Source organism: Perna viridis, chromosome 1 (genome assembly GCF_037379345.1).
Source record: "Perna viridis isolate PV_CMFRI_1.1 ecotype Kerala chromosome 1, ASM3737934v1, whole genome shotgun sequence".
NCBI lineage: Eukaryota > Metazoa > Mollusca > Bivalvia > Mytilida > Mytilidae > Perna > Perna viridis.
In genome coordinates, this window is record NC_142445.1 from 9302226 (window position 1) to 9327150 (window position 24925).

Below are 24925 nucleotides of genomic sequence, written 5' to 3' on the forward strand. Positions count from 1 at the left end.
TCGAGTACATAGGAAGAGTAATCAAGGGAACCAAGATTCTAGTGGAAACCAAAAGAATGTAATCCAGGGACAAGGAACATACATGGAAAACAGACATACACAACAAAGAACATAAACTCGGACTCAGCTAAAAGCTGGGAGCATGGACCAGGTGCACCGGTAGTGTAAGTTTCCTCTGCTTTTCTAGAAACACCCGCCGAGTTGCTCATAAAAATCAAGTCCGGGATAGTCGAAAAGGAAAAGGAAAATTATGACATATTGGACAAATTAGTTTTCATGGTGCAGATGGGTATACCGTAAAGATCCATGATTTCATGATGACGACCATAAAACTTCTGTAGTGATGACTTCAATCTTGTAGCAACATAACTCTGTCCAAGAAGCCTAATTGTAAGAAGTCTAGCGCGATACAAAAAGTATAACATAACGTATGAGTTGTGATATGAAAAATCCATACGCAGGTGCCGAAGGGATGTTGCCACAGATGAAAGGAAAGTTGACAATTCTGAATGAAAAGTCATCACGTTTGTCGTAAAGTTTGGTCAATAGTTTTCCTTTACCATCGATTTCTAAGTATAGGTCAAGATATGAGGCTGACGTCACAGTGTCTGTAGAATCCTTTATCTCAAGTTCTTTTGGGTAGATGTGATGTATTAAATCCCCGAAATTAGGATTATTTAAAGATAATACGTCATCTATATAGCGAAAACTGAGATTGAATGATCTAGCCAAACAATATTCTTTCTTTCTGATCAGATCGGCTATAAAGTCAGTCTCATAAGAGTGAAGGAATAGGCCAGCAAGCAAAGGAGCACAATTTGTTCCCATTGGAATGCCGACCGTTTGTTGAAAAACACGTCCACTACACTGAACAAATATGTTGTCGATTAAAAATTCCAGCATTTTGTAAACATCTTCCTCTGTATATTTGGAAGATGATTTGGAATTATGTCTTACAAAGTATGAGGAATCTCTATCAAGAACTATATATTTGTATCTAGGTGTACCATCTTTTTGGAAAAAAACAACGATGCATACTGTTTTTAAGTCGGGATTTTAACTGAGTATGGGAAATAGAAGTATACAGTGTTGAAAAATCATAGGTTTTAATGCTATTATATTCAGATAATAATCTTGAACTGATTGTCTCCAAAAGATCTTTCGAATTTTTCAGGATCCACATTGAATTAATACCACTACGGGAGTAACAGGTGTTGTTGTAGGACTGCAGACCCTCTTTGAAACGTCGAGGAAAAAAGACAACGTGGCATCACAACATACTTGCGTATTTATCTACTATTAGACAGTAAAACTCATTATTTTTTAGAATTAACATGATATTCTGAATATTTATACAGTCCTTTAAGCGTGAATATACTTTGATAAAAATACTATTCGTCGTTATATTTTACAACGGTAAGCAAGAAAGTAGCCAATGACCAACGTCGGAAAAATTAAGAGAAGGGTTATGTAATAAATTGTCATTATAGTTAATAAAAGTCCCATTAAAAAAGGCTGTTCGCATAACTTAAAAAAAATGTCTAACATTTTGTCTTCAAATCGATTTCTTTCCATTTTTACAATATCCACATTAAAGGGGAGACATTTGTGATATTGTAATACGCTTTGATCTTATCATTACGTCATGAAAAATACGACATCGTCTGCAGCACAAACTGCTCTTCCCAAAAAAGTTTGTTTTATCAAAATACGCCAAGAAACAACTTAGATATATTGGTGAAATGGGAAGCAAGCATTTCATAATGTTACCTGTCCACATATGAAAATGGACCTTCTTGCGATCGAATAGTGCTTTCCCTCCGCAATTAATGGCATCTTTTAAAGATTTATGAATATAATCCTAAAACAACAACCATTTTCGAGCATTTTAATATCTATATTGCCTTTGATAACACGACATTCTAATAGCAACATTTAAGTTTTCGTAACCAGCCCCGGTTCAGCCGAATGTGACACCAAAAACGTACGCAACGTCATAACGTTTGGAACCTTAGTTTCCTTCTCACTAGATCAGTATATTTCCTATCGGAGTATAAGATCTCATTTTGTAAATAAAGAGATGGCTTTGTTTCAGCACGAGCTTCTTCTGCCTGGAGTTGTTCAAGTCAGTAAAGAAGATTTAAAACGCAGCTGAAAATTTCAAGGGAACCACGAAGACGGTATATTACCATGGATGTATAACTGTCAGGCATCTATGATTTTTATTACAAATATATATAATTCAAAATAACAAATAATATCCGCTCATATGAACCTGCATCCCATCACCGTCCGGTGATGGGATGCAGCTTCATATGAGCAGATAATGAGAACCATTCCGAATTCCGAACAGTAGCTTGATACAGCTCTGAATTTTTATTTTTGATTAAAATTTTTTGGAATTGAAAATCTAAATAACCAACAAGATTGACGGAAAAATAAAAAAAGAATCATATTTGTTGAAATCAACCATACCTAGGCTATACTTGTTTTGTTGGTTAGGGACTATGTATACAAGACCAATCCCCTCGTTGAATTGTATTAAACAGCAAAAGTCATAATTTATTTCATTTTAATTTACTTTCTAGGCAATTTAATGGTGAAGTAAAAAATTGCCGGTTGCCAAACTTGAATTTTCGAATATATATATATATATATACCTGTAATTAATTTCATTATAGGTCACTGATTAGGAACTTTATGATATATGTAGCATCATCATGCTTTAATTCCTTCTTTACAGAGATTGTTAAACATACACTTAACAATTCAAGTGAAACACGAATAACATAAAGAAATAATTAAACATTTTCAAATTATTCAAAAATAAATGATACTTATGGTTAATACATAAGTAGATGAATAAGAAGAATGAAATGCAATGCTCATAGCCTAGGATGGTTTCTACATGTTCGGCTGTGGTTAACAAAGTTAAATAATAAATAGATAGATAAATAAATAAAAATAAGAATAGAAAGCATTAACAATGAAAATACTTTTAACACTTCATGGATTCTGTTTGAATGAAATTAATTTATTTAACAGAATAACATTATTTTGTACACCTGCATGTAATAAGGGTCAATTAGCATGACAGAACGAACATCGTCGATCAGTGTCAAAAATGTTTGATTCATAAGTGCCCGCTACCTCTACTCGAACGCATGCGTGTACAGTCACGAAGCGTTACGAACGAAAACAATCCAGAAAGATGTCTTCCGTTAGCACGTCGAAAGCAAAACCGGTGAACGTAAGCAATTCTGTAGTTAGATCTATTAATTATCACTTGTGAGAGGTAGTTCAGATTCTGATCTTTTCTTATACACGTTTTTCTTTTAATGTAGGTTTTAGACAAGAAAGTGCCAGAGAATCCCAAGTACAAACATGTTCGTGCCACAGTTGATACAGGTATGAAAAATAATGTATATAACAGACCCACGTGAGGGTCTTTTCACTTGCAGAATAGTTGTGAATCCTTTCATGTATCAGCACGTTGAGAAAAATGTGTAAAGTAGATCTTGTCAAGATGAAACACCGCTTCAGAACCTAATTCCTCATTCAAAACCATCTTAACACACTGGTTGCTTAACCCTTTGAGTGCCAAGGCTTTCCCTTTATTTTGCCAAGGAAGAATTTGAAGATTCAAATTCAACTGTCCTGCTTATGACGTCAAAAATAACCTAACGTCACAAGAAAGGGCACAACAGCAGGGTGATCGAACGCAGAAAGAAATAGACAAACTATTCATCATTTGGATGTTTTCGTAATATATTTTATACTGTCAAGTTGTTAACTTTGTACATATACACATTAACGTACTTACATACATGAAAATGTACCCAAAAAATAGGAAAAAAAGTAAAAAAACGTAAAAAGAATATAATTAGCCATTTCACGAGAAGTGTTTTCAACTTGTCCATTTTCTAAATACATCTTATTTATCATATTAAACCTTTTTAATACTTAAGCCCATAGTTAGCACATGAAAATATTTTACATGCCGCTATTTATACACTGATATTTATTTGAAAAGGATATAAGAAGTTATTAAAACATCTAAGAAGTAAGTTGATTTCATATCCATTCTCCTTAAATAAGTAGAGTTTAAAAACAAATAGAAGTAATATTGATAAACAACCTAGTTATTTTATTTGGGACATTGAAATGAATCCTAAAAGAAATTGTAAAACCTCTAGGAAATAAATAACCTTCATGCCAATGTTCTCTTTTCCGTGCAAGTGATGTCAACTTTGAGTAAAATAATTGTACAATATTTGCGATTTTATCAATGATAATACATGGACATCATGTATAGTTGAAATTATATGTTCATATTGTTTAAAATATATCATTATTTTTTCTGTTTTGCTTTTTTTTGTTATTTCTTTTACACATATTTTTTCTGTTTTTCCCTGTATGAAATACATGAAGAATACATCTTGATTTAAGTAGATTGCACTGAACGTAAAAACAAAGAGAAGTAACAAAATGTGAATATTTGATCAATAGATAACAATGAGTAGAAATAAGAACAAAATTTGCAAGGAATTTTTTTTTGGCGTTGTTTTAATATGTACAGTCTACCCTGTGAAGCACCCCACGCATCATCACGTTCAGAACTGTGACGTCAGTGACATTATTGCAGAACAATCGACTTGCTGAATGTTTAGACAACAGTTTCCAAGCCTGTATATAGGCTCCTGGTAAAATATGGGGGTGTGAAAAGCCTATATGCTCTTTGGTATAGTAAGGATTAACTGATAATATGGGGATAATAAACAGCGTGAGCTTTATCATATATGTAACGTCTTTGCGAGACTCATAAGAATAATAATGGACATTACAAAGAGGGGGGGTGACCCGGATGAACATTTTTGCTTTGCAAGTGCAATATTTTTATTTATATTTAACCAGCAAGTGAAATCAATATTTCTGTTTGAAAATATGTCTTGTGATTTAAAGGGGGAGTTTTTTTTCAATAAATGGATAACAATTTTTCCCCCAAAATTCCAACCCCATACCCCCTTTCCCCTCGCTCTCAAAATGGTCAATAACTTTATAGCATTTTGCAATGCTTTTCATTTTTTATCCCTTAAGGGCAACTCTATCAACATCCATTTTAGTTTTGGCTTGTCTGATCAATCTGTACAGATACCAGAAATACTACAGTTCTCCACGGATGGTGGGAATATTTTACACATATCATTTGATGTAAACAAAATTCAGACGACAGCTGCAAATTCCAAACAAGAAAATGATTGCCTTTCCTATCTTAGAAAAGCTATGCTTCGATTTTGATAAAATAATCGGAGTTATATTTTTTTCCGAGGTAGTTTAGGTTTTTGACAACAGCGACAGTGGAACAGCGGAGATATACGTACGTACATCCATGTGTTTTTCCAGAAGTTTTTATAAACATAATATTCACTTCTTTGAATGAGTAAAACAAATTAGAAAAGACTTGAAAACTATCAGAAAAGATGAATCTATTTTTACTGAAACATAATCTTAACCCATATTTTTTTATTTGTTTGACTGAAGGAAATGATGAATTTTCTCCGTAAGGACAGTCACTTTTTGTTACTTCTGGGACATGACATTTTTTTTCGTTAGTATATTGGGGAACCTTAATGGAAATTTAGAATGTACATGTATTAACGGTAGAGCTCACACTGCTTCGCAGCACTTGCTATAAAAGTTATGTCCCCTTCCCTTTAAATTTAATATTATTACCTGCAAGTGTATAAGAAAGAAGTCATATTGGAATAAAGAAAAAATTAGTAGTTTATTTTTCTATGGCTAGAATTGTTTTGTTTATTTATGTTACCAAAATCAGAATCAGTTAATTAACCTGTATGCACCTGATCAGTGGTCTTTAATTTTTTGTAAAAAAAAAATAATTGTGTTTTTATTGTCCCACTATCATTCAGTTAAGAAGATCTGATCTGTTTCAGCTCTCTTGTTGAGAATATTTATCATGTTTCAATGTTAGAAAAGAGACACTTTTTAAAAACAAAGTAATCCTTGCAGTATTATTAACCATCATTTTCTGATTTCACTATTTTATTTAAAAATACTAAATTTTTGGTAGTTTCAAGTATTGAATACCTAAATGATACACAGTTATTTAATGTTTTAGGGCATTCTCTGCAGAAAGTCATTTACATTTATTGAAAAATAATGTTCAACAGATGGATTAAATTTTCATCATATACAAAATCCCAGAAAAATTCTTTGAAGTTTTTAGTTACAAATGAGAACATTTCCTAGGCTTGTAATTTTGTTCAAAAACATGTATCAGCCATTCCTGTCAAATCAGTACTACTTTCTGTTCTGAGAGAATCTTTTATTGGCAGCACATAATTGTTTTACCTTTTTTTTAAAGTTTGCTCATGATTCAAAATATAAACTTTTACCTTCTAAGTCATAAGATTATGAAATTACTGCTGATATAATGATATTCTTGATTTTATAAGTGATTATTTATAATAAACTTATAAGAACACAATGGAGTCTTCCAGTCTTCCTCTAACTTTTCTTGGAATGAAAAATAACTTAGATAGGAAAAATTGTCAACACAGACACTTCAGATCACTTAGGAATATTGGTCTATTTGATATTTGTCATGATGTCTTATTATGGCTTTTATGTATATTCTGAAAGAAAAAAATGTTTTTTTTTTTTAAAGAAATTCAGTCATCATAAAATACATTAGAACTTCAGAAGTAAGGAGAGATTTTATTGCATTCAATATAATTTAATCTAACTGTAGAATGATTCTTTTTAGTTGCTGTATACACACTGATAGTGTGCTTTTCTTCTGTGTTGTTGAAGTCTCTTAAATATAGTTTTTATTGCTGTTATGAAAATAACTCAGATGGTCAATCTGTTCAGTTACAGTTACAAAATGTATTATACTTCTACATGTATATAAACATTGGTGGGGGGGGGAGGGGGGTGGGGGTGGAGTGGTATGCAGACTTTACCCTGTTTGTCCAACTTTCCATCTAATCATCTCTACTTGTCATGTAAGCTCTACTCTCTGTTTACTGTAAGGATTATGATGAAAATTTGTAAGATGGTTGGTCATTGGCATTGTATTAGGTGTGCATGATGATATGAAATTATTTTCACATGATTGCAAAGGGAGATAATCCAACTAATTGTTTTAAATGTTAAATTTTGGAACCCCAACTCCCCTTATACCACTAACTAGACTCTGATGGAGAGGTTCAGTATTAGTATTACAAAAAATCAACTGAAGATAGTTACTTCCAGCTTAATAATAAACAGTCTTTGAAGAGTTATGATGTTGAATTTCAAAAAGTGTATAATCAAAGATATTTAAGTTTCATGAACTTTTTCCTTATGATTCCTTTGGAATATTTGACTGCTTGACTTGCAGCATCTGTCATAGCAGAAATTCTAGCAATCATCTGATGATGTGACACAATCATACACCAACCTATCATAGCACTGATTTTTATATTCCTCCTCCATGGTTTGATATCACAATATTCTAGCCCCCAGAAAAGGAGACAAATTCAAAGTGAAAATTGTAGTACAATTAATCCAGATTAAAATTATCCTATCTAAGGTTTTGATATTGAGTTTATTTGACAAATGGTTTTTTTCTCTTTGATCATACTTCAATTTTTCTAGTTTTGTCCTTATTATTTCCTCTTTCACACTGGCTTTGTTTCTACATTTAACATCAAAGTTTTTGGACTATCTAAACATTTTTATGTGTACACCAAAATATTTTGTATATTAGGTATATTTTTTATCCATTTGTTTTTCAGGGTCAAGTGTTACAAAGTATATGGAGAAAATTGAAGACATCAGGAAAAGTAAGTACTTCCGGGTAAATTGAAAGATATATATTGGTAAATCGCAATCCAGTATATTTGATCTCATTCTGCAATGTAGATTCTTCAAATTAGAACAAAAAAAGTCCATTTGTGAGGATATAAAGAAAGGTAAATGAACAGGGCATAGGCACATACAGTCCCCTGGCAACAGTTTGATGGATCAGTTATTGGTCAGGGGATTAATAATTGAATGATTTGTTTGCAGCTTTATTTAAAAAGCTTCATATTGCAGTAAACAGGAATAATAAAGTGAGATAACTTCTACAAACATTCTGCACATGAATTCAGGTACTGAGTTTGGTTTGTAGGGCATGATTACTGTAAATTTCTTGGATGATATCAAAAACTTTCTGACAAGGCTTAGTTTAGTCTGGGTACAGTTAAACCAGTAATTGCAGTATCAAAAACATAGTTTGGTTGTCATTGTAGATCTTTTTTCAGTTTGCAAAAATTCAGTTATTAGGACATATTTTTGTTAATCTGCTAAGTTAAGGCAAATAAAAATGATATATCTCTTTCCTGCTACCTTACTTTTTTTATGCCTATCCTTAACATTTTATGGCCATTTTTGTTCCATCATCCCTGAACTCTATATTGTTCACCATTAAATCAATGTAAAATGTTTTTGAAAAATAAAATAATTTCTCTACTTACTTACACACCCTATTTTTTTCTTGCTGGTAGCATGAAACAAGACTATTATTTGTTTTTGCCGAACTTCATGCTTGTATATCTAGCATAAAAAATTTGTTAAACTGCATATTTTATCTGCTTTCTATAATGCTGATGCTGGCACCATCAGGCTTTATGATATTGTATGAAATATAAATAAAATGTGGTTCTATGGGCTGGCACTCATCATAATTTTGTTGTGAATATTATTGTTTGATATGCAGAATCAAACTATGTATGTACATTTTAAGATTAGTCTGCATTGAGGTGCATTTTTCAGATCAAACATTCTCTGATGTAAAAATATGAATTCTTTGATATAGTGTCAGAAGTTGTCAAAGCAGTAGTTTACATTGAGGCTCAAATATCCCAAAATATAGTTTGCTTGAGTTCATAAAAAGGTGAATCCTCGGGGGTTTATTTGATTCACCTAATCAAGCTTTTTATTATCATTCACCTGGGTGAATGACTATATAGATTGATATGAGTTTTGTTGAATCTGAGTCTTGAAAACGTTTCAAATGACATTATAACTAATGAAGCTTCGATTTCCTTGGAAAAATTGGATACACTGGTAATTGATGAAGTGTTGATCTAAAAATAGATCTGTTTCTGAAGATTGCAACAGAAGATTCATTCATTGAGAAAGATGTTTAAATAAGATAAAGCTTATCAGCAATTAAATGAAATTAGTGTTTTGACATTTAAATAATGAAAAATATTAGTTTGTACTTGATATGCGTGAGTGCAGTAAGGTCTTTTGATATAAATGAACACCTTACCTGGAGTTGTGGTTATGCTACTATATGTATTTTGCCTCTTCCCTAAAAGTTTAAAGTAATTATTGTGTTTTTAAAATATGTGATTTAATGATTTAATAAATCAGTATTATATTGAAATTTAACAGTGTATATCAAGATAATGCATTTCAAATTTTCAAAAATATATGGGTGATTTTTTAATGTTTACAGTGTTTTTTAGATGGTCCCTCTAAAAAGACCTGTTGGTTTGGGGTAACAATATTCAAGGCATGGCATATTTTTCCAATCGTAACCACTCAGCTTTTTCTTGTGAAGAATGATTCATGTTAATAAAATGATTATGAGGGGAAATTTGTCCTTTTTAAATCAGGAGTATAACCACCACACATTTCACATCAAACTCAAGAAATATGCTCTCAAATCAACAGAACAGTGCAATCTTAAAGATAACTAAGTTATGAAACATAGAGCACAGAATAAAAACAAAAACACACAGGGAAACAATGAAATGCATACTACAGCATAGAAATACTTTTAGGACCCAACTGCAACTTTGCTCAGCAGATGCATCTTGGGTAGCAAGACGTAAACATCAGTACCAAAATAATGTTGACCAGGCAGTTGTTTTCCATATGAACCAGTCAGATTATGGTTCATATCTTAGCCACTATAGGGGATTTAGTGAGGATAATTTTCAGCCTGGGCATTCACCACACAAGAGTGGTTAAGAGGAGGGGGTGGGGTTTAGTGGTGAGAAATTTAAATGGGAGCAAAACTGTAGACAGCCTGTAACAGATTAGTGTACAAAGTTTTCATGCAGGTAAGTACATATAGTGATATAAACAGGGTTTTAGTTGTAAAAAAATCATCAGTTATTAGTGCTGGAGGAATGGTATTTGGTCAGTGCATGCATCTTGGGTTGTAAACAACATCCATACCAAAATTATGTCTCACATCTTCATGAACTACTCTGTTTAAAGTTTCGATTAAAATCACTGCAACTTTAAGTATTGGAAGGATGAAAGTTTGTTAGTTTGTTAGTGAATTGATTTGTGGTACTAAGCAACATCCCTAACAGATATAGATAATCTGGACTTACATTTTCTGCATGATTTACTTTGGCAAAGGTTCTTATCTTAGCTACTACAAGTAATAAGGCATGATATTTGATATATTAGAACAACAACATCCATACTCTATATTTCCACTTATGATATTAAAGAACTGCAAGAGGGTCATAATGAACAGACACTGAGATGCCATAAAATAAGACAGAATTTAAATACATTTGTAATATTAATACTTCCAACTCTCCAACTACTGAAATACATTCTAATTTAAATCTTGAAAAATATTTCCAATCCTTTTATATTTGAAGTTCCCCTTAAATATGCCCTGTATGGATGACCTCGGCTTTCTTGCATATATGTAGATTTTGACAAGCCCCTACCCTTAAACTGAAAAGAATTTTATATAGAATATATTGGCTAGGAAGCAAAATTTCTACAGGCCTGTCACTATTTTTACTATCATTAGCTGGTTTGCTGGTCCCAATTTTTAAGACTGCTTTCGTGGTCATATCAATCTCCATCCCTTATCACTTCATTGTCACTACCGCTAAGTGAAGGAGAAACATGGAAATAGTATATGTCTCTCTGAGTTAGCAATATATGTTGGGTGGTTCTTCAAGAAATCCTGTTGGTCCCATCTAACATCTATATTGCAATATTCACAAATATAGCTGGTCCTGAACAAATAATGGAGAAAGGACCTGGGCCATTTTCCCAAGGATTCTGACCATAAGTTGGGCCAACTTTAAAAAGTGTCAGCTTGTCCTGAATTTTCATTGGAGTCTTTAGAAAAAAAACTTGTATCGGTCCCAAAAATGTGGAAGTTTGCATGGATGAAAAGTACGAAAATTTGCAACAAAAATTGTTGAAAATGCATTTCCAGCATTTTTGGTCTAAATAGAACACTTTGAGTCTGTAATTCCCATAGGACCACAACCATCACAGTGTAAGATTTTTTTGTGTAGTGTTGTCTAAGAAAAACACATTTTCTACAAGCACAAGATGGTTGGTAATGTGTGTTTTAGGTGAAAAAGTAACTTTTTCATTAAAAATATAAAACATTGAAACAGTAAATGTTACAGGTATGTAGCTTATTACAACTTTGATTATCAAGTAATATCCGTAGCCCAGCTGGTTTGACATGTGTACTCTGTAGTACTAAGTCTAAATGCGAAGGTTTTTGGTTCGATTCTGACCCAGAAATGTTTTTTATGTATTGAATTTTTTTTCGTAAAAATTTTATTATATTAAAATGCCATTTCTTACTTTCGATAATCTATTAGTCAATCACAGGAAAGTTTGTATTTATGAAAGTTCATGTTACACCTGTTTTTTAGGTGTTTCCCAAACAACCAAATATACCATTGATTCGTAACGTATTTAAATGTCTAATTTGATCATTTACTTGTAAGTAGGTTTCAATGATCAAAATATTGGGAAAGTTGGCCCAAGCCCTTTTGTCAGATTGGACTGATCATTTTTGGGAACTCTTCTTTCTGAATGATAGCCTGTAGTATGTCTATCTTATAATCTGTATCTAAGGTCTTCGGGATGAATCCACTTTAAGGAGGTAGACCTAGGGTAAGGAACATAACTTATAACATCAGGGATATGTTTGTATCAAATTAAATTTCACTAAAGTCTTTCAAGCTTTCACTTGAAACAGAATGAAATTAATCCAAGTTACTTAGATGCTTGATACATGAGAATGATGTAAAATGCTTAATACAAACATTCCAATGATTTGTAAGAGTTGTGTCCCTTACCATAGGTCTACTACCTTAAAATAGCTTCAGGGATTCCTTCTATATTTGGTGGGATTTATTGTAATCAAGTTTACATGTACATGTTGATTTGCATACTACACCACTACTCTAATTCAACAAATTTTGTTGGAATTAAGCGGGGGGTAGGGGGAGGTTTAATTTCCTTCCTAATGTGAAAGGTACTGCCCTTTTTTTGGTACTAAATGAAAGGTCCATCATAAGAAAGTAAAAAGTCCTCAATAAGAGTAAAACATGAAAATTCAATGGTCTTACATAAGAAGTTGAGAGTGCTGGACCTCGGACCAGTACTCGTTTGAACCTGTAGGGACTTAAACCTATTACTAACACTGCTGTAATTGCTTTTTTTTCACGACTGATGGCTTTCAAACATTTTTGCAGGTATTTAAGTTGTAAGTTATCGTATAGCTAACCCTTAATGTGAATATTGAAACTTCTTTTCATGGATAATAACTGATTGCAGTATTTGTAAAAATAAATGCACAGCAACAATAAGTACAATAACAATAAGTTTTTGTGGACACACCACCTCTTGGACACTTTGGTGGGTTACTTCCATATTTGATAGAATGTAATATGTGTATACTATATACCACTGTTTGGATTGTAACAACTAATTGTATAACTCAAAGCAATATTATCCTGTAGCTGAAAGGAAGCTTGTTTTATTCAGTATCATTTCTGTGACAAACTGTGACCGCATCCTTCATTCCATTTTATTTTTTCCTTTTTTGACTTGCTTTTATTTTCTGTTATCTGTACCTTCTGAACAATATCAGGTTTTAGTACTTTTTATTCATATAATCAGACATATATTTCAGACATTATATGTATTTCTTTGATTTTACAACATTAGGGAGGTATTGCTATGTGTAGTGATCTTGTTAAAGATACATAAGTGAATTTGTTCTTGTCTGATGCTGTGAACTGCCTCCAAAGACTGTAGAATGATGAGGCCTAAAAAAATTTCTGTGTTTCTATTAACCAGACCAACCCTTTTTTTCCCTGCCGACCCTAATTTTTTATGGTGTAAAAGAAAAGAAACCAAAAAAAAATACAGATTTTCTGTGTTTCTGTCATCAGTTTTTTACTAGAATAGCCTTACTATCCAATGTGGAATTTCAAAATTCATAATAAAAAATGAAAAATCATGGCCGTGGCTACGACAAGTATTTGCAATAAGGTTTGCAAAATGCAAGCATATGGATGTAAGAAATCGTTTAAAGTGCCTAGAACACTGAAGAACATACATGAAATACATATTACAGTGGTGTCATAATAGAATCAGCAAAATGGTAGGTTTCGATGTCCTGCAAATCTATAAATTTAAAAAAAAAACCTACCCACCTTTATTTTGAAGGAGATGTTACCGAAAAGACAGAATTTTTTTTTGGCCTGATCATATTCAAGTACCCTGTGTCATATGATATTTTTACCCCCACGAAATATTGACCCCAGGGTTAAAATATCATATGTCTTAAGCCCGGTGTCATTACCATCAATATATCATAAATACTTTGCAACAAGAACATACAATGTACATTTACAATCAATTATACAACTTCACCATCATTCCTGCTACATGTGAGGTTTGGATTGTTCCCCTTTTCATACATTCTTTATTATAGGTGTCACTTTAATTATGTTGCACATAACAAAATGTAATCAAAGTGCAGTCAACGAAGACCTCAAAGTAATAAAAAAATATTCATGTAACCAAATTGTAAGCTAAATAAACTGACCAAAACTTAGTCCTTTTAAAGAATAACCATTTGTTTTAACGCAGTGTATATTTATACAGTCCATTTATAAATATATATATTTTTGGATCTTCTTTTGTATTATTGCTTTTGGTATTCTTGGCTGTACACGTTTGTTGATGTCCTCAAATTTCCCAACACTTAACTCTGCATTTCTTACAAAATATGAATTGCACTGAGAATCACTGACTATCAATATTCATTGAATTTTCAAAGTAAGAATGGATCCACACTTTGAAATTTCGGTTTGGAGATGTATGAAGTAATAAATAAATGATTAACTTTCTCTAGGAATTTTTCAGTTCAAACAAAGATAAAAACTTGTTGTAAAATTACTATGCAGTTTAAAGATCATTAAACTAAAAACAACTTTGTAGCTCATAGATTTGAGCAATTTAAGATTCCAATTAAGTTGGAAAGTCAATGGTATGTGGTGAATATAGGGAATATGATGTCTTATCACAAATGCACTTTTGAGTATAAATCAATCTTTTTTTCTCTCCAAAACAAAAAAAAGTTACTAGTGAACCCATACCCCATGAGTACCACTGTTTTTTGATGAATCATTATTGCTGAGTGTTTTATACCTGTCTGCCTTCAATAATATTTGTGCATTTTTTCACTTTTTTCTGCATAATTGTTTGATAAATATGTATAAGATTACAATATAAGTAACTCTTATGTTTTACAAATATATAAAAGCTAAGTAGTCAGGCTTCATGTTTTTATATTTTTTTGATTAAGAGATGTTGACATATACATTTACAGCTGCTTCATGCTACACATACATGTACCAGCACTTGAGAATAATGAACTTTGTCCCAGCATAGAAATGGTCTGTTTCACTGTTGCTTTCTTCTCGCTTGATCTTGTGGACTACTGAAAAGAAATCAAGGAAAAAATCATAACAATGTCTGATATATGCAAAATGTTACAATGTAAATTCATGAAAATATACATGTATTTTAACCATATGATATGGAGAAATCTCCTCTTGTTGGGAAATATTGTTACATGTACGTATAATTTCGTGCAAATAAGGCAAAAATAAAGGTTAGGTGGTTATAACAGTACCAGGTTTTTACTGGTTTTTAAACCACCTGGTCAATATTCTGACAGTGATCAATACTGGTCGATTGCAATTTTGCAAACAATATTTCTGTCATTATTCATAGTTTTTGTCCTGCATTAAAAATGTTAATATAGTTTATATCTACTATATTTTAGTGTTCTTTGGTTTTATTCTTTTAATATCTCTATCAGCTGTGTTAATGAAGAAAAAATAAACATTTCTTTCTCTAAAATAATTCAGATTTGTCTGAAATAACATAACAAACTTTACAAAAATGTGCAGTATATCTCATGAGCACATCTTTGTTTCAAAAACTATTATTAACAGGTAACATAAGTAGGAGTACAACAGGTTACTTTTCACCTGTCATTGTTAAAACAGCATCCCCTCATAACCAGATAGATCATAAAAAGTGTTTCAACATTTTAAGAAATGAAAGACATTAGTTTGTACTTGATATTCTATGTATGAGTGCAGTAAGGTCTTTTGATATAAATGAACACCATACCTGGAGTTGTGGTTTTGCTACTATGTGTATTTTGCCTCTTCCCTAAAAGCTTATTTTAAAGTAAGTATTGTGTTTTTAAAATGTGAGAGTTAATGATTTTAAAAATTTATATTATTTTACAATTTAATACGGTAGTTTTTCTCAAGATAATGCATTTTACAAAAATATATGGGCGATTTTTTTTAATGTTTACGACATATTTGAAATAATTCCTCTAAACAGACCTGTTGGTTTTGGGATAACCATATCCGCCATAAAATACTAAGTTATAAAAAAAAGAGTACAGAATAAAAACAAGAAAAAAAAAGCACAAATTGCATACTACAACATATAAATACTTTGTGGATTGTTAGTAACCATGTGTAGTTGACTATATCCCACTGTCATTTGGATTCGACAAATTTTACGAAAGTTATGTCACTTTATCAATTTGATGCATTCTACAATATAGGTATACTTTGTGATCACTACTCCTCAGAGAACAAAATCTCAGCCACTTTGCTCAGCAGATGCATCTTGGGTAGCAAGACGTAAAACATCAGTACCAATATAAGGTCACCCTGGTAATTTTCAGCCTGGTTGTTTGCAGACCAAAAGTGGTTAAGGGAGGGGGGTGGTTAGTGCTGAGAAATTTAAATTGAAGCAAAACTGTAGACAGCCCAAGAATAGTGTACAAAGTTTTCATGCAGGTAAGTACATATTGTGATATAAACAGATTGATTGATTATTGGCATTTAACGCCCGAGCTGCAATATTTTAGCTATATTCAGGCGATGAACATGAAATGGGAAGATAAAATGAACATGAAATGATGATGATGGAATGAAAAAAAGGGATGGGACACAAGGATGATAGGGTCAACAAATTTGGATTGCCACAAGATAGAAGGGAGGGATGGGTAGGACTTACATTTTCTGCATGATTTACTTTGGCAAAGGTTCATGTCTTAGCAACTACAAGTAATAAGGCATGATATTTGATCTATTAAGACAACAACATCTATACTCAATATTTCCACTTATGATATTAATCAAAGAATTACAAGATGGTCGTAATGAACAGACCCTGAAATACTATTATAATAAGCCAGAATTTCAATAGTACTAATACTTCAAACTCACCAACTTCCAAAATAGTCATTCTAATTTAAATCTTGAAAAATATTTCCATTCACTTTTCATTCCTCATAAATTTGAATTTTCTCTTAAATATGCCAAATGAATGACCACAGCTTTTTTTTAAAAAGTTAATCTTGTTGAACCTGTAGATTTGAATATGTTTGGCCACCTTTCAGAGGTTATTTTTTTACATGTAATACATCTTTGAATAAATGTTAATTTGGCTTGAAGTACTGGTAAAATAGATAAGATCTGAATTTACTATATAGATAGCAGTGTTTTATCGAATGTTCCTAGTGAAATTAATTTCGATAATTCACACTATGAAATAAATTTGGTAATTTCACTGTCGGACTTTCTCCCTCCAAAATGTCACAACTTTTTTTTTGAAATTTGTGTTGAAAATAGCAATGAATAATTGAGGAAATCTATGTAATAAATAGAATAATCAATTGGTTATCGTGAATAACAAAAATATTATCAATCGTGAGGAACTCTTGAGGATTTAACTCATGTGTGTAACAAGTTCCATACACTCGTTAAATCTGGACGTTCTTTGGCACTCATGATAATATTTTGGTCATTCACTTTTTCCAATTAATTATCCTATTAATATTACACTATTAATGATGACTATTAAAATGTTGACTTCATTCATCACATTTGACTTAGGGTAGTTTCATTTTTATCATGGTGATTACTGTGAATATCATGATGAAAAATAATGATCTAAAACCTTTTCATATTTTAATCAGATTGAACTCCTCCTGCCTTGTGTTTTTATCTCTTTATCTCACCTTAATGTAGTGAGATATACCCATGATGTAATGAATAACATTGGTTTTTGGCAAGGACTGTAAAGTTTGACATCAAACATGTTATACCATTGTGTCTGTCCTTGAAACAAAATTCTAAGTCTTAACTACCAAGTGTTTCTAAACAATAAAGCTGACTAGACAGGCGAAGTCTAATTTTTATTTATGAATTACTAATCTGCAATGGGACACTTAGTGAGTGTGTATTCCTTAAAGATTAATGTCACTTGCATTTATCCCTATATTTGTTCATGTAAGTTTAACATCCTTGAATTATTCACCCGTTTTGAAATATTCATAAAAGAGAATTACATCAACACCAGTCATACAGTGAAGTGCTTTGAGTATTAGAAAATTATAAAAGAAAGGTCTGACACCCTGAATTTGGTTGTCTCTGAATACTAATTAACCAACATGTACGTCAAAGCTGTTTGAATATCTAAACCAAGCGCTGTCCTGTGTTTGCTAGAACCTTTAACTGTCTTATTATAGTATTTGTAATCATATTTAATCAGCTCATCACCTTCACTATACTAATGAGGTGACGATCATATGAGATCTGATTGGCACCGTCTGAATTTATATTAAACACCATTTAGATTCTTGTACAAACTATGTTTCAAAGATTTGAATTGTTAAAGGCGATTTAACAGTTACATTTATAAATATAGAATTTAATAAAGTGTATAATCAGCTTTGATTCAAATAAATCAACACTAGATTTCTTTATCTCAAATAAATGGCATTCAAATATTTATAAGGTGTTCCACTGTAAGAGGGTTTGCGTTGGTAACAATCAGAAGAACAAAAATCATTTCGTTTTTTGTTGCAATCGGATAAGCCAGATCGCGTTATATAAGTAAATATGAATGGCTGACGATTTAAAAGTCTACCGCTAAGTTATTGATAAAAGAGAGAGTATTTTAACTTGTTGAATTGAAGGGCAGAGGCAATAAGGGACTAATTATGAGGGATTTAAGTGTATGATAGTGAGATTTTAGGATTTCTATGCAACAAGGAATTCTGATAATCACTGAAGATGCCAAAGAAAGGAAATTTAGCTACACATAACACAAGTTACTTGTCTCCAAGGTTACCACCAATAAGACCAAAAGTATTTAAGGAAAATAGATTGGAATTAGTTAAGATATTAACACAGCTTTCCAAAGGTAATTCTTACACATTTTCCTGATACTGAGTGATAGATTTTCTTGATTATATTTTGTTTTAAATTATTTTTTTCTCTTAATGGCTAGAGTAAGATGTTTTTTTATCATTCAAATAATTTTCATACAAAAGCTTTCATAGTTAGTCATTTTTTTCTCTGTACATATCTTAGACCTCTTTACATTGAAGGTTGATGTAAATATAGGGTATAAAGCAGAAAGATAGTTATAGAAATACATATTTAATTTTCTCTCTTGCTGTTCTACTGTATGTAGTTAGTTGCCTTATAAATAAAGCTTGTTAGTGGAGAAGTATGGTTCATCAGTAAAAACTTGCTTGTTGTCATGTGTATCCATGTCCCCTTCAGCTGTGTTAGTTTGGGGTAAGTTAAGCATTAAAGATTTTATATGATGGGAAAGTCAGTGGTATGGCTTCAATAATACAAGCAGTAAAACATTACCGGTATAGGGATTATTTTCAGTTTAAAAGTGAAATATTAGTGGTTCTTGTCTAACTGTAAATTAGTATTTTACCAGGAAACACTCGCTTGAGGTAGTTTGTTGTAGATATTCTTTGCCATTAGTGTAGCTAATATTATTGGATGTAATAAATAAGGTATAAATTGTTTCAGTAAAGTAGATTTGTGCTTTTAAAAAGCTTAATTGAATGGTATGGTGCATCATGTTTAAATAAATTCTTCCTCTGATAAATGGGCTATTTAGGAAATCACAGCATGCATTTATGAAAAAAAGGCACTTAAAGTGAAAGAGATATGTTTTATCTTAAAATGGAAAGTACATATGTATATAGTGACATAGGATAAACCCAAATTACAAAAATTGTATTATTTCTTGGCCCTTCAGACCTAAGCTTAGGTACAGGCATTGTACATTGAAGGAAAGACAAAAACAAGTCAACAAACTTGGGATCAATCATGTTCTAAAGACTTTTTTCAAAGGTCTTTGTGATGAAGCCAGTTAAAAATAGACAATTGAAATTTATGCTTATTAAAACCCAAAAAATGTCGATGTTATCCTACTTTAAAGCTCCCTATGTCTGTTTTATCTGTGTAGCAATTACATATAGACATATAAAGCACAGAGACTGTTTTAGAATATCAATACTTAAGTCAAGTGTTGCTAAGAGAATTGTATATATCCCTGACATTTTAAAAATGAAATTGTTTACCTGTTAATGATTTTAATTCATTGTAGATTTAATGAAACTATACATATTGATTTAATATAAAATGTCTTCATTGAAAATTTAATTTGGATAAATGAATGACTACAATTGAAATTGGCATGAAAAGATTGATTTAGTTCAAACTTCTTTATTCCTTGTATGAAATGAGATATCCCTATTATGGAAATGGGAATTTTAGGATAAAGCTACCAGTGCACCAACAATTAATATGATCAGAGTGATCAGTGGTTAAATAGAGATATTAGAATAATACTATTTTAACTACAATGGGACATGGTCAGGTTCATTATAGATGGTATTTATTAACAAGGTCTAACTGGTTTCTACATTAAAAATATATCTTTTTTTTTCGGATTGAAGTTTTATGAAAAAAAGACTCAATAAAACCAGATTATCATATCACTGATGACAAACTGAGTGGGTGATGGCAATTAGATTCTTAACTCTCGGTCATATTGGTGTACTTTTTATCTCAAATTGTGAAAACTAACTGGTTAAAGTTAGGCATATTTAGGTTAGTATTTGAGTTTTGTTGATATGTCCTCACTGGTTAAAGTTAGGCATATTTAGGTTTTTATTTGAGTTGATATGTTCTCACTAGTTAAAGTTAGGCATATTTAGGTTATTATTTGAGTTTTGTCGATATGTTCTCACTGGTTAAAGTTCGGCATATTTAGGTTATTATTTGAGTTTTGTTGATATGTTCTCGTAGTTTTGATAATGCTGCATTCATCAAATAAATCCAGTATAGAAACTTATAGAGTGCCCAGATTATGTACCTTACATTAAAATGGTATTTGTCAGCTATTTTGATACATGGTGTGATTTCTTATCAGGAATATTGTCAATCCTTTTTACTTTAAAATTCTTGTTTTGTGATGTTTTTGGTTTTGTTTGTATTTATTTGATGATTACTGTTGATACTTCAGTTAGAAGTATGGTTGATATTTCTGGAGCCTTGTGGTATATACTTAGACCAATGCAGTGGTGAATATTAGGAAATACAAGCTGGTAGCCCAGATATTTTTTTTTAATATTTTCAATATGTTCAACTAAATTTTACCCAATTTGCCCAGCTCAAAATCTAGTAGTCATGGGCTACTGAGCCATGGCTACTGGACAACAATTTTTATTCTGCAATGTATCACTGCATTAGAGCATTTTAGTTGAAACCTTACAAAAATATACCTTTACATGTAATGTAGTGAATTATGATTTGAAAATAGACTTCATACTAATTTTTATACTTGTGTCAAGCCATTGGGTCCATCTTATCCCAACACAAGAGAACATCTTTTTGAAAGATAGATATCAAGCATGTCCACAGCTCCAGTTATCTTGTCTTGAATACCTAAGTAAATGGTTAGAGAGGAAAACAGTTCTACTAGAACAAAGCAGTTATGGAAATCATTGGTGTCTTAAACATTTCCTAAAGCCAAGGAAAATGAAACGATGCACTGGGAGCAGTACCTATCTTTGAAGGAAGCCATTTGAATCAGTATTGTCAGTGAAATGTTGTGCACACAGTCTTATTTTGCTTTCAAATACATGAAAACAATTTGTAATGTAAATTCTATTGTATACTAATGACTCTGTTTGTCATGTAACTTTTACTTTCACTTTGTAGACATATTTTACAATATTGATCAATCAATGTCTTTTTGGGGGAATTCCATAGCAAAAAATGAACTTTGCCCTTTGAGAACACAGGATACCCATTCTTATCTGTAACTCCTAATACACCACTGAATGAGTACATGGATTGTTTCCCTGGGATATTTTTCTACACATCTTTGCTTCACTAGTACCATATCATGCATTACCATTATGTAGCTCCTTACTTTTTAAAGGCTGTTGAAGGGGAAACGATTTTAATCCATTAAGGATATTTTTTTTTTAAAGATTTTGATTAGGTCTATAAGTATATTTAATTAAATCATTGTTTCATATGAAAGATTCCTTTGTTTAGAGAAATACTTATTCAAGTTATAAGATATGAATTCACAGGGTGTTAAACAAAAAAAAAAGACTTTGAATGGACCTTAAATGAGTGGACTGGAAAGTCACAGACATAGCTATCTCAAACCAGATAGTTGTAAGTTTCAGTTCTTAAAATTAATTACTTTTTCATGCAGCAATGTTATCATGTTTTAAACTTACATGGATCTATTCATTGAACATTCTAGAAAATTTGATATGTTTATTCAAAAGAATTACTTCAGAATGAGTATACTAGAATTATAGATATATTTGCTATGTATAGAAGAATTTGTATTTGCATGAAATTGAAGCATTTCTGTATTTTTGCATTGTGAAACAGTATTAAGTTAATACTCTGTCATGTTGACTTTCACATTTTTTCAGCTGTATAATCTCATCTAAAAATTTGCACTGTCAATTGTTACAGTAATATATTTAGGTATAATCTATAAAAATCACAGCTAAATAAAAGTTTCTAAAACAATATTGATACACTGATCCTTGTAAAGTACTTTTAAGGAGAAGTTTAACAGGTATGTATTTAAGAACTTAATGATCTTTAGACATGTAATGAATAGAAGGTTTGTGAGAATCTGATATATAGAATTTCTAAATCCAATTATTTAGGTTCAGTGTGTTCTTTTTTGGTTATAATTGGCAGAAACAGTTTACATTTGATATTTGACAGGAACACATGAAATCATTTATCATTCTCATTCATTTATATGGAAAAAAGAGAATCTTGTTTCAAACCTATGTGTATATATATTGTATCCTAGTAGTTCTATAAGTACTTTCTTTATAAGTAGATTTAAACTTCTAGTTATTGTAATTTAATTACATGTAGTAAGATTTGTGGTTCAAAACCAATTGTGGTATATGTATGTAAGAAACAAAATGAAAGAAAATTGCTCATATCTAAGCCAGTGTGAAGCCCAGTATAGATATTAATGTTGAAAACCTAACTGCTACTGTTAGTGCTTCATACAGTCTATTTACATGTACTATGTGAAGACCACAGGAAGTAACATTGATTCTCTGTAAAATATACACTGAATTATATTAACAGTTTTCTCTGTGACCAATATTCAGTATGCATGCAGAATTCTAATTTGATGGGAAGTTAAGCATAGTAAAAGTCATAACTCTTCCAACAGAAATTTTAATGCAACTATAGAATATCTATATGTTTGTGCTGTCATTTTATAAGTAATGTATTGAAGTTTTCACATAAACTTGCAAACTTTGAATTATTGAACACATAAGCTAATGGAAACTTGATGCTTGATCAAATAGATTCAAGTAACATCATTTCATTTAATCTAAACCCTACAGTGGGTGATATGTATTGAAAAAGATAGTCATTGACGATAACATATTTAAAGATAGTCATTGACGATAAATTCTATTAAAGTATGGCCTAGCATTTAGAAAAACCTCTCTCATGAACTTGCCTAACACTTCAAGTACATTTCTGTAACCTGGAGATAAAGAAGATGTTTCCAAGTGGAGGCATGTACATATCATAGTGGTGTTATTGTGCCTAGGGTCTGAATTAAGCAACCAAGCATTAAACATTTTTTTAAAGATCTTTGAAGTTAAGTTTTCATTTGAAAATATGTGCATTAATTTGGTTTACATGTTTCTTTGTCTTAATGGTGTCACAATTTTGAGGGAAGTGGAAAAATTGATAATACAGAAAAGGGCACAAAATATTCTTGAATCTGAAGGTGTTTTGTATCGACTGGTTTTAATGTAGTTTAGAGTGACATAATTTTTTTTTCTAGGTTCTTGACTTGAGTTTTGTTTAGTTTACATGGTCATTATTGTTTTATTTTTTCCCCGTTCCGTAGGAGAGGAAGTATACTGTTTTACCCATGTCTATGTTTCTTTCCATAATTTTTTTCTACTCAGTTTTTTTCAGCAATTACTCCTTGCAGTGGTTTGAATTTTTAATACATTCTTTCTGTAGGTTTATGAAATATGATTGGATCCATATTTGGAAAAAATTCTTGTTTACGGCAGACTTTATTTTTTTACTCTATTAGTTCCTTGCACTTTTCTCAGCAACTACGCATCACAGCAGTTGGAAATGTTAACACATATTTCCTGTAGGTATGCCATATGATGGGTTCCATTTTCAGAAAAAGTCAACAACAACTTCATGTTTGTTTTTATTTTCCTTCTATCCCGATTGACAGTGGGGTATCACTAGTGAGCCATCGCTCACAGATTTACCATTTTTCCATAGATGTTTTACTCACAAGTAGGTGGATGCCTGACTTTTATTTTGATACTGAAAAAAATATTAGGTTGGAATTTACTACCTTTTATAAACTGATATTTTTTCTTGTTTAGATTACAGATTCAAAAAAGACGAAATATTCAAACGGATGAAACCATCAACTTTTGTTCAGTTGGTAAATAATTTTAATACAAGTAGTCAAAGTGGAAACAGGAAACTTACAATAAAACTCTGGTGAATACCTTAAAATGCACACAGTACTAGTATACAAACACAACACAACAAAGGGTTAAATGGCATTTTTTGGAAATAAATCTCTTTGATGGAAACCAGAAAGATATTATTGGTTTTAGTTTTTGAAATTGTTTCATTCTTGGAGTTTTTTTCTCAGAAAGATCATAGAAACTGATACTAGCGTTGCTGTTCTAAAATCTCCTCAACCATGAGTACTTTTAAATCTTGAAGAAGCACAGCTAAAAAAAAGTTTTTACTATGTACTGATAGCTATAGCTGATATTATGTATACTTTATTTTAACAGGTTGTAAAGGTTTGGGAATACAACAGAGACACATGCAATAGTTCTATGAGTAAGTAACCTCCCATGATGCTTTTGCATATCTTAAGTGTAAAATGAACTCAAGGATTATGTTGTTAAGAAATGTTTGTTGAGTATAACATGAGGGACATTTATTTACCATGTCATGATGAATGAAATGTGTTCAGTATTGTCTGTTAGTTCCAATTTTATTGTACAACTGTGAACCATTTTGTGTGGTTGAAAAATTAGGATAGTAATTTAGTTCAAAGCCAGTAAATATATGTTATCGTGTTGGTGTCAAGACTGTGTGACCTACATTGATCCATTGTTTTATCTCATCACCAAAAAAAGTATATA

General features: G+C 31.4%; 1 protein-coding gene across 3 annotated transcripts in view; it reads left to right on the forward strand.

Annotated features, from left to right (window-relative positions):
- The first annotated feature begins 3183 nt into the window (after nt 1-3183).
- Nucleotides 3184-24925, forward strand: part of LOC148627142 (centrosomal protein of 41 kDa B-like) — a 28433-nt gene continuing 6691 nt past the window's right edge. The window contains exons 1-5 of one of the 3 annotated variants that reach the window (XM_088568383.1): nt 3184-3250; nt 3345-3408; nt 7803-7850; nt 24143-24204; nt 24569-24617. In XM_088568383.1, the coding sequence (XP_088424509.1) occupies nt 3212-3250; nt 3345-3408; nt 7803-7850; nt 24143-24204; nt 24569-24617 (262 nt within the window). In that variant the 5' untranslated portion in view covers nt 3184-3211. Of the gene's footprint in view, nt 3251-3344; nt 3409-7802; nt 7851-18350; nt 18601-21791; nt 21900-24142; nt 24205-24568; nt 24618-24925 lie in introns of those variants that run through there. The other 2 variants (XM_088568391.1, XM_088568400.1) reach the window with 2 other exon arrangements.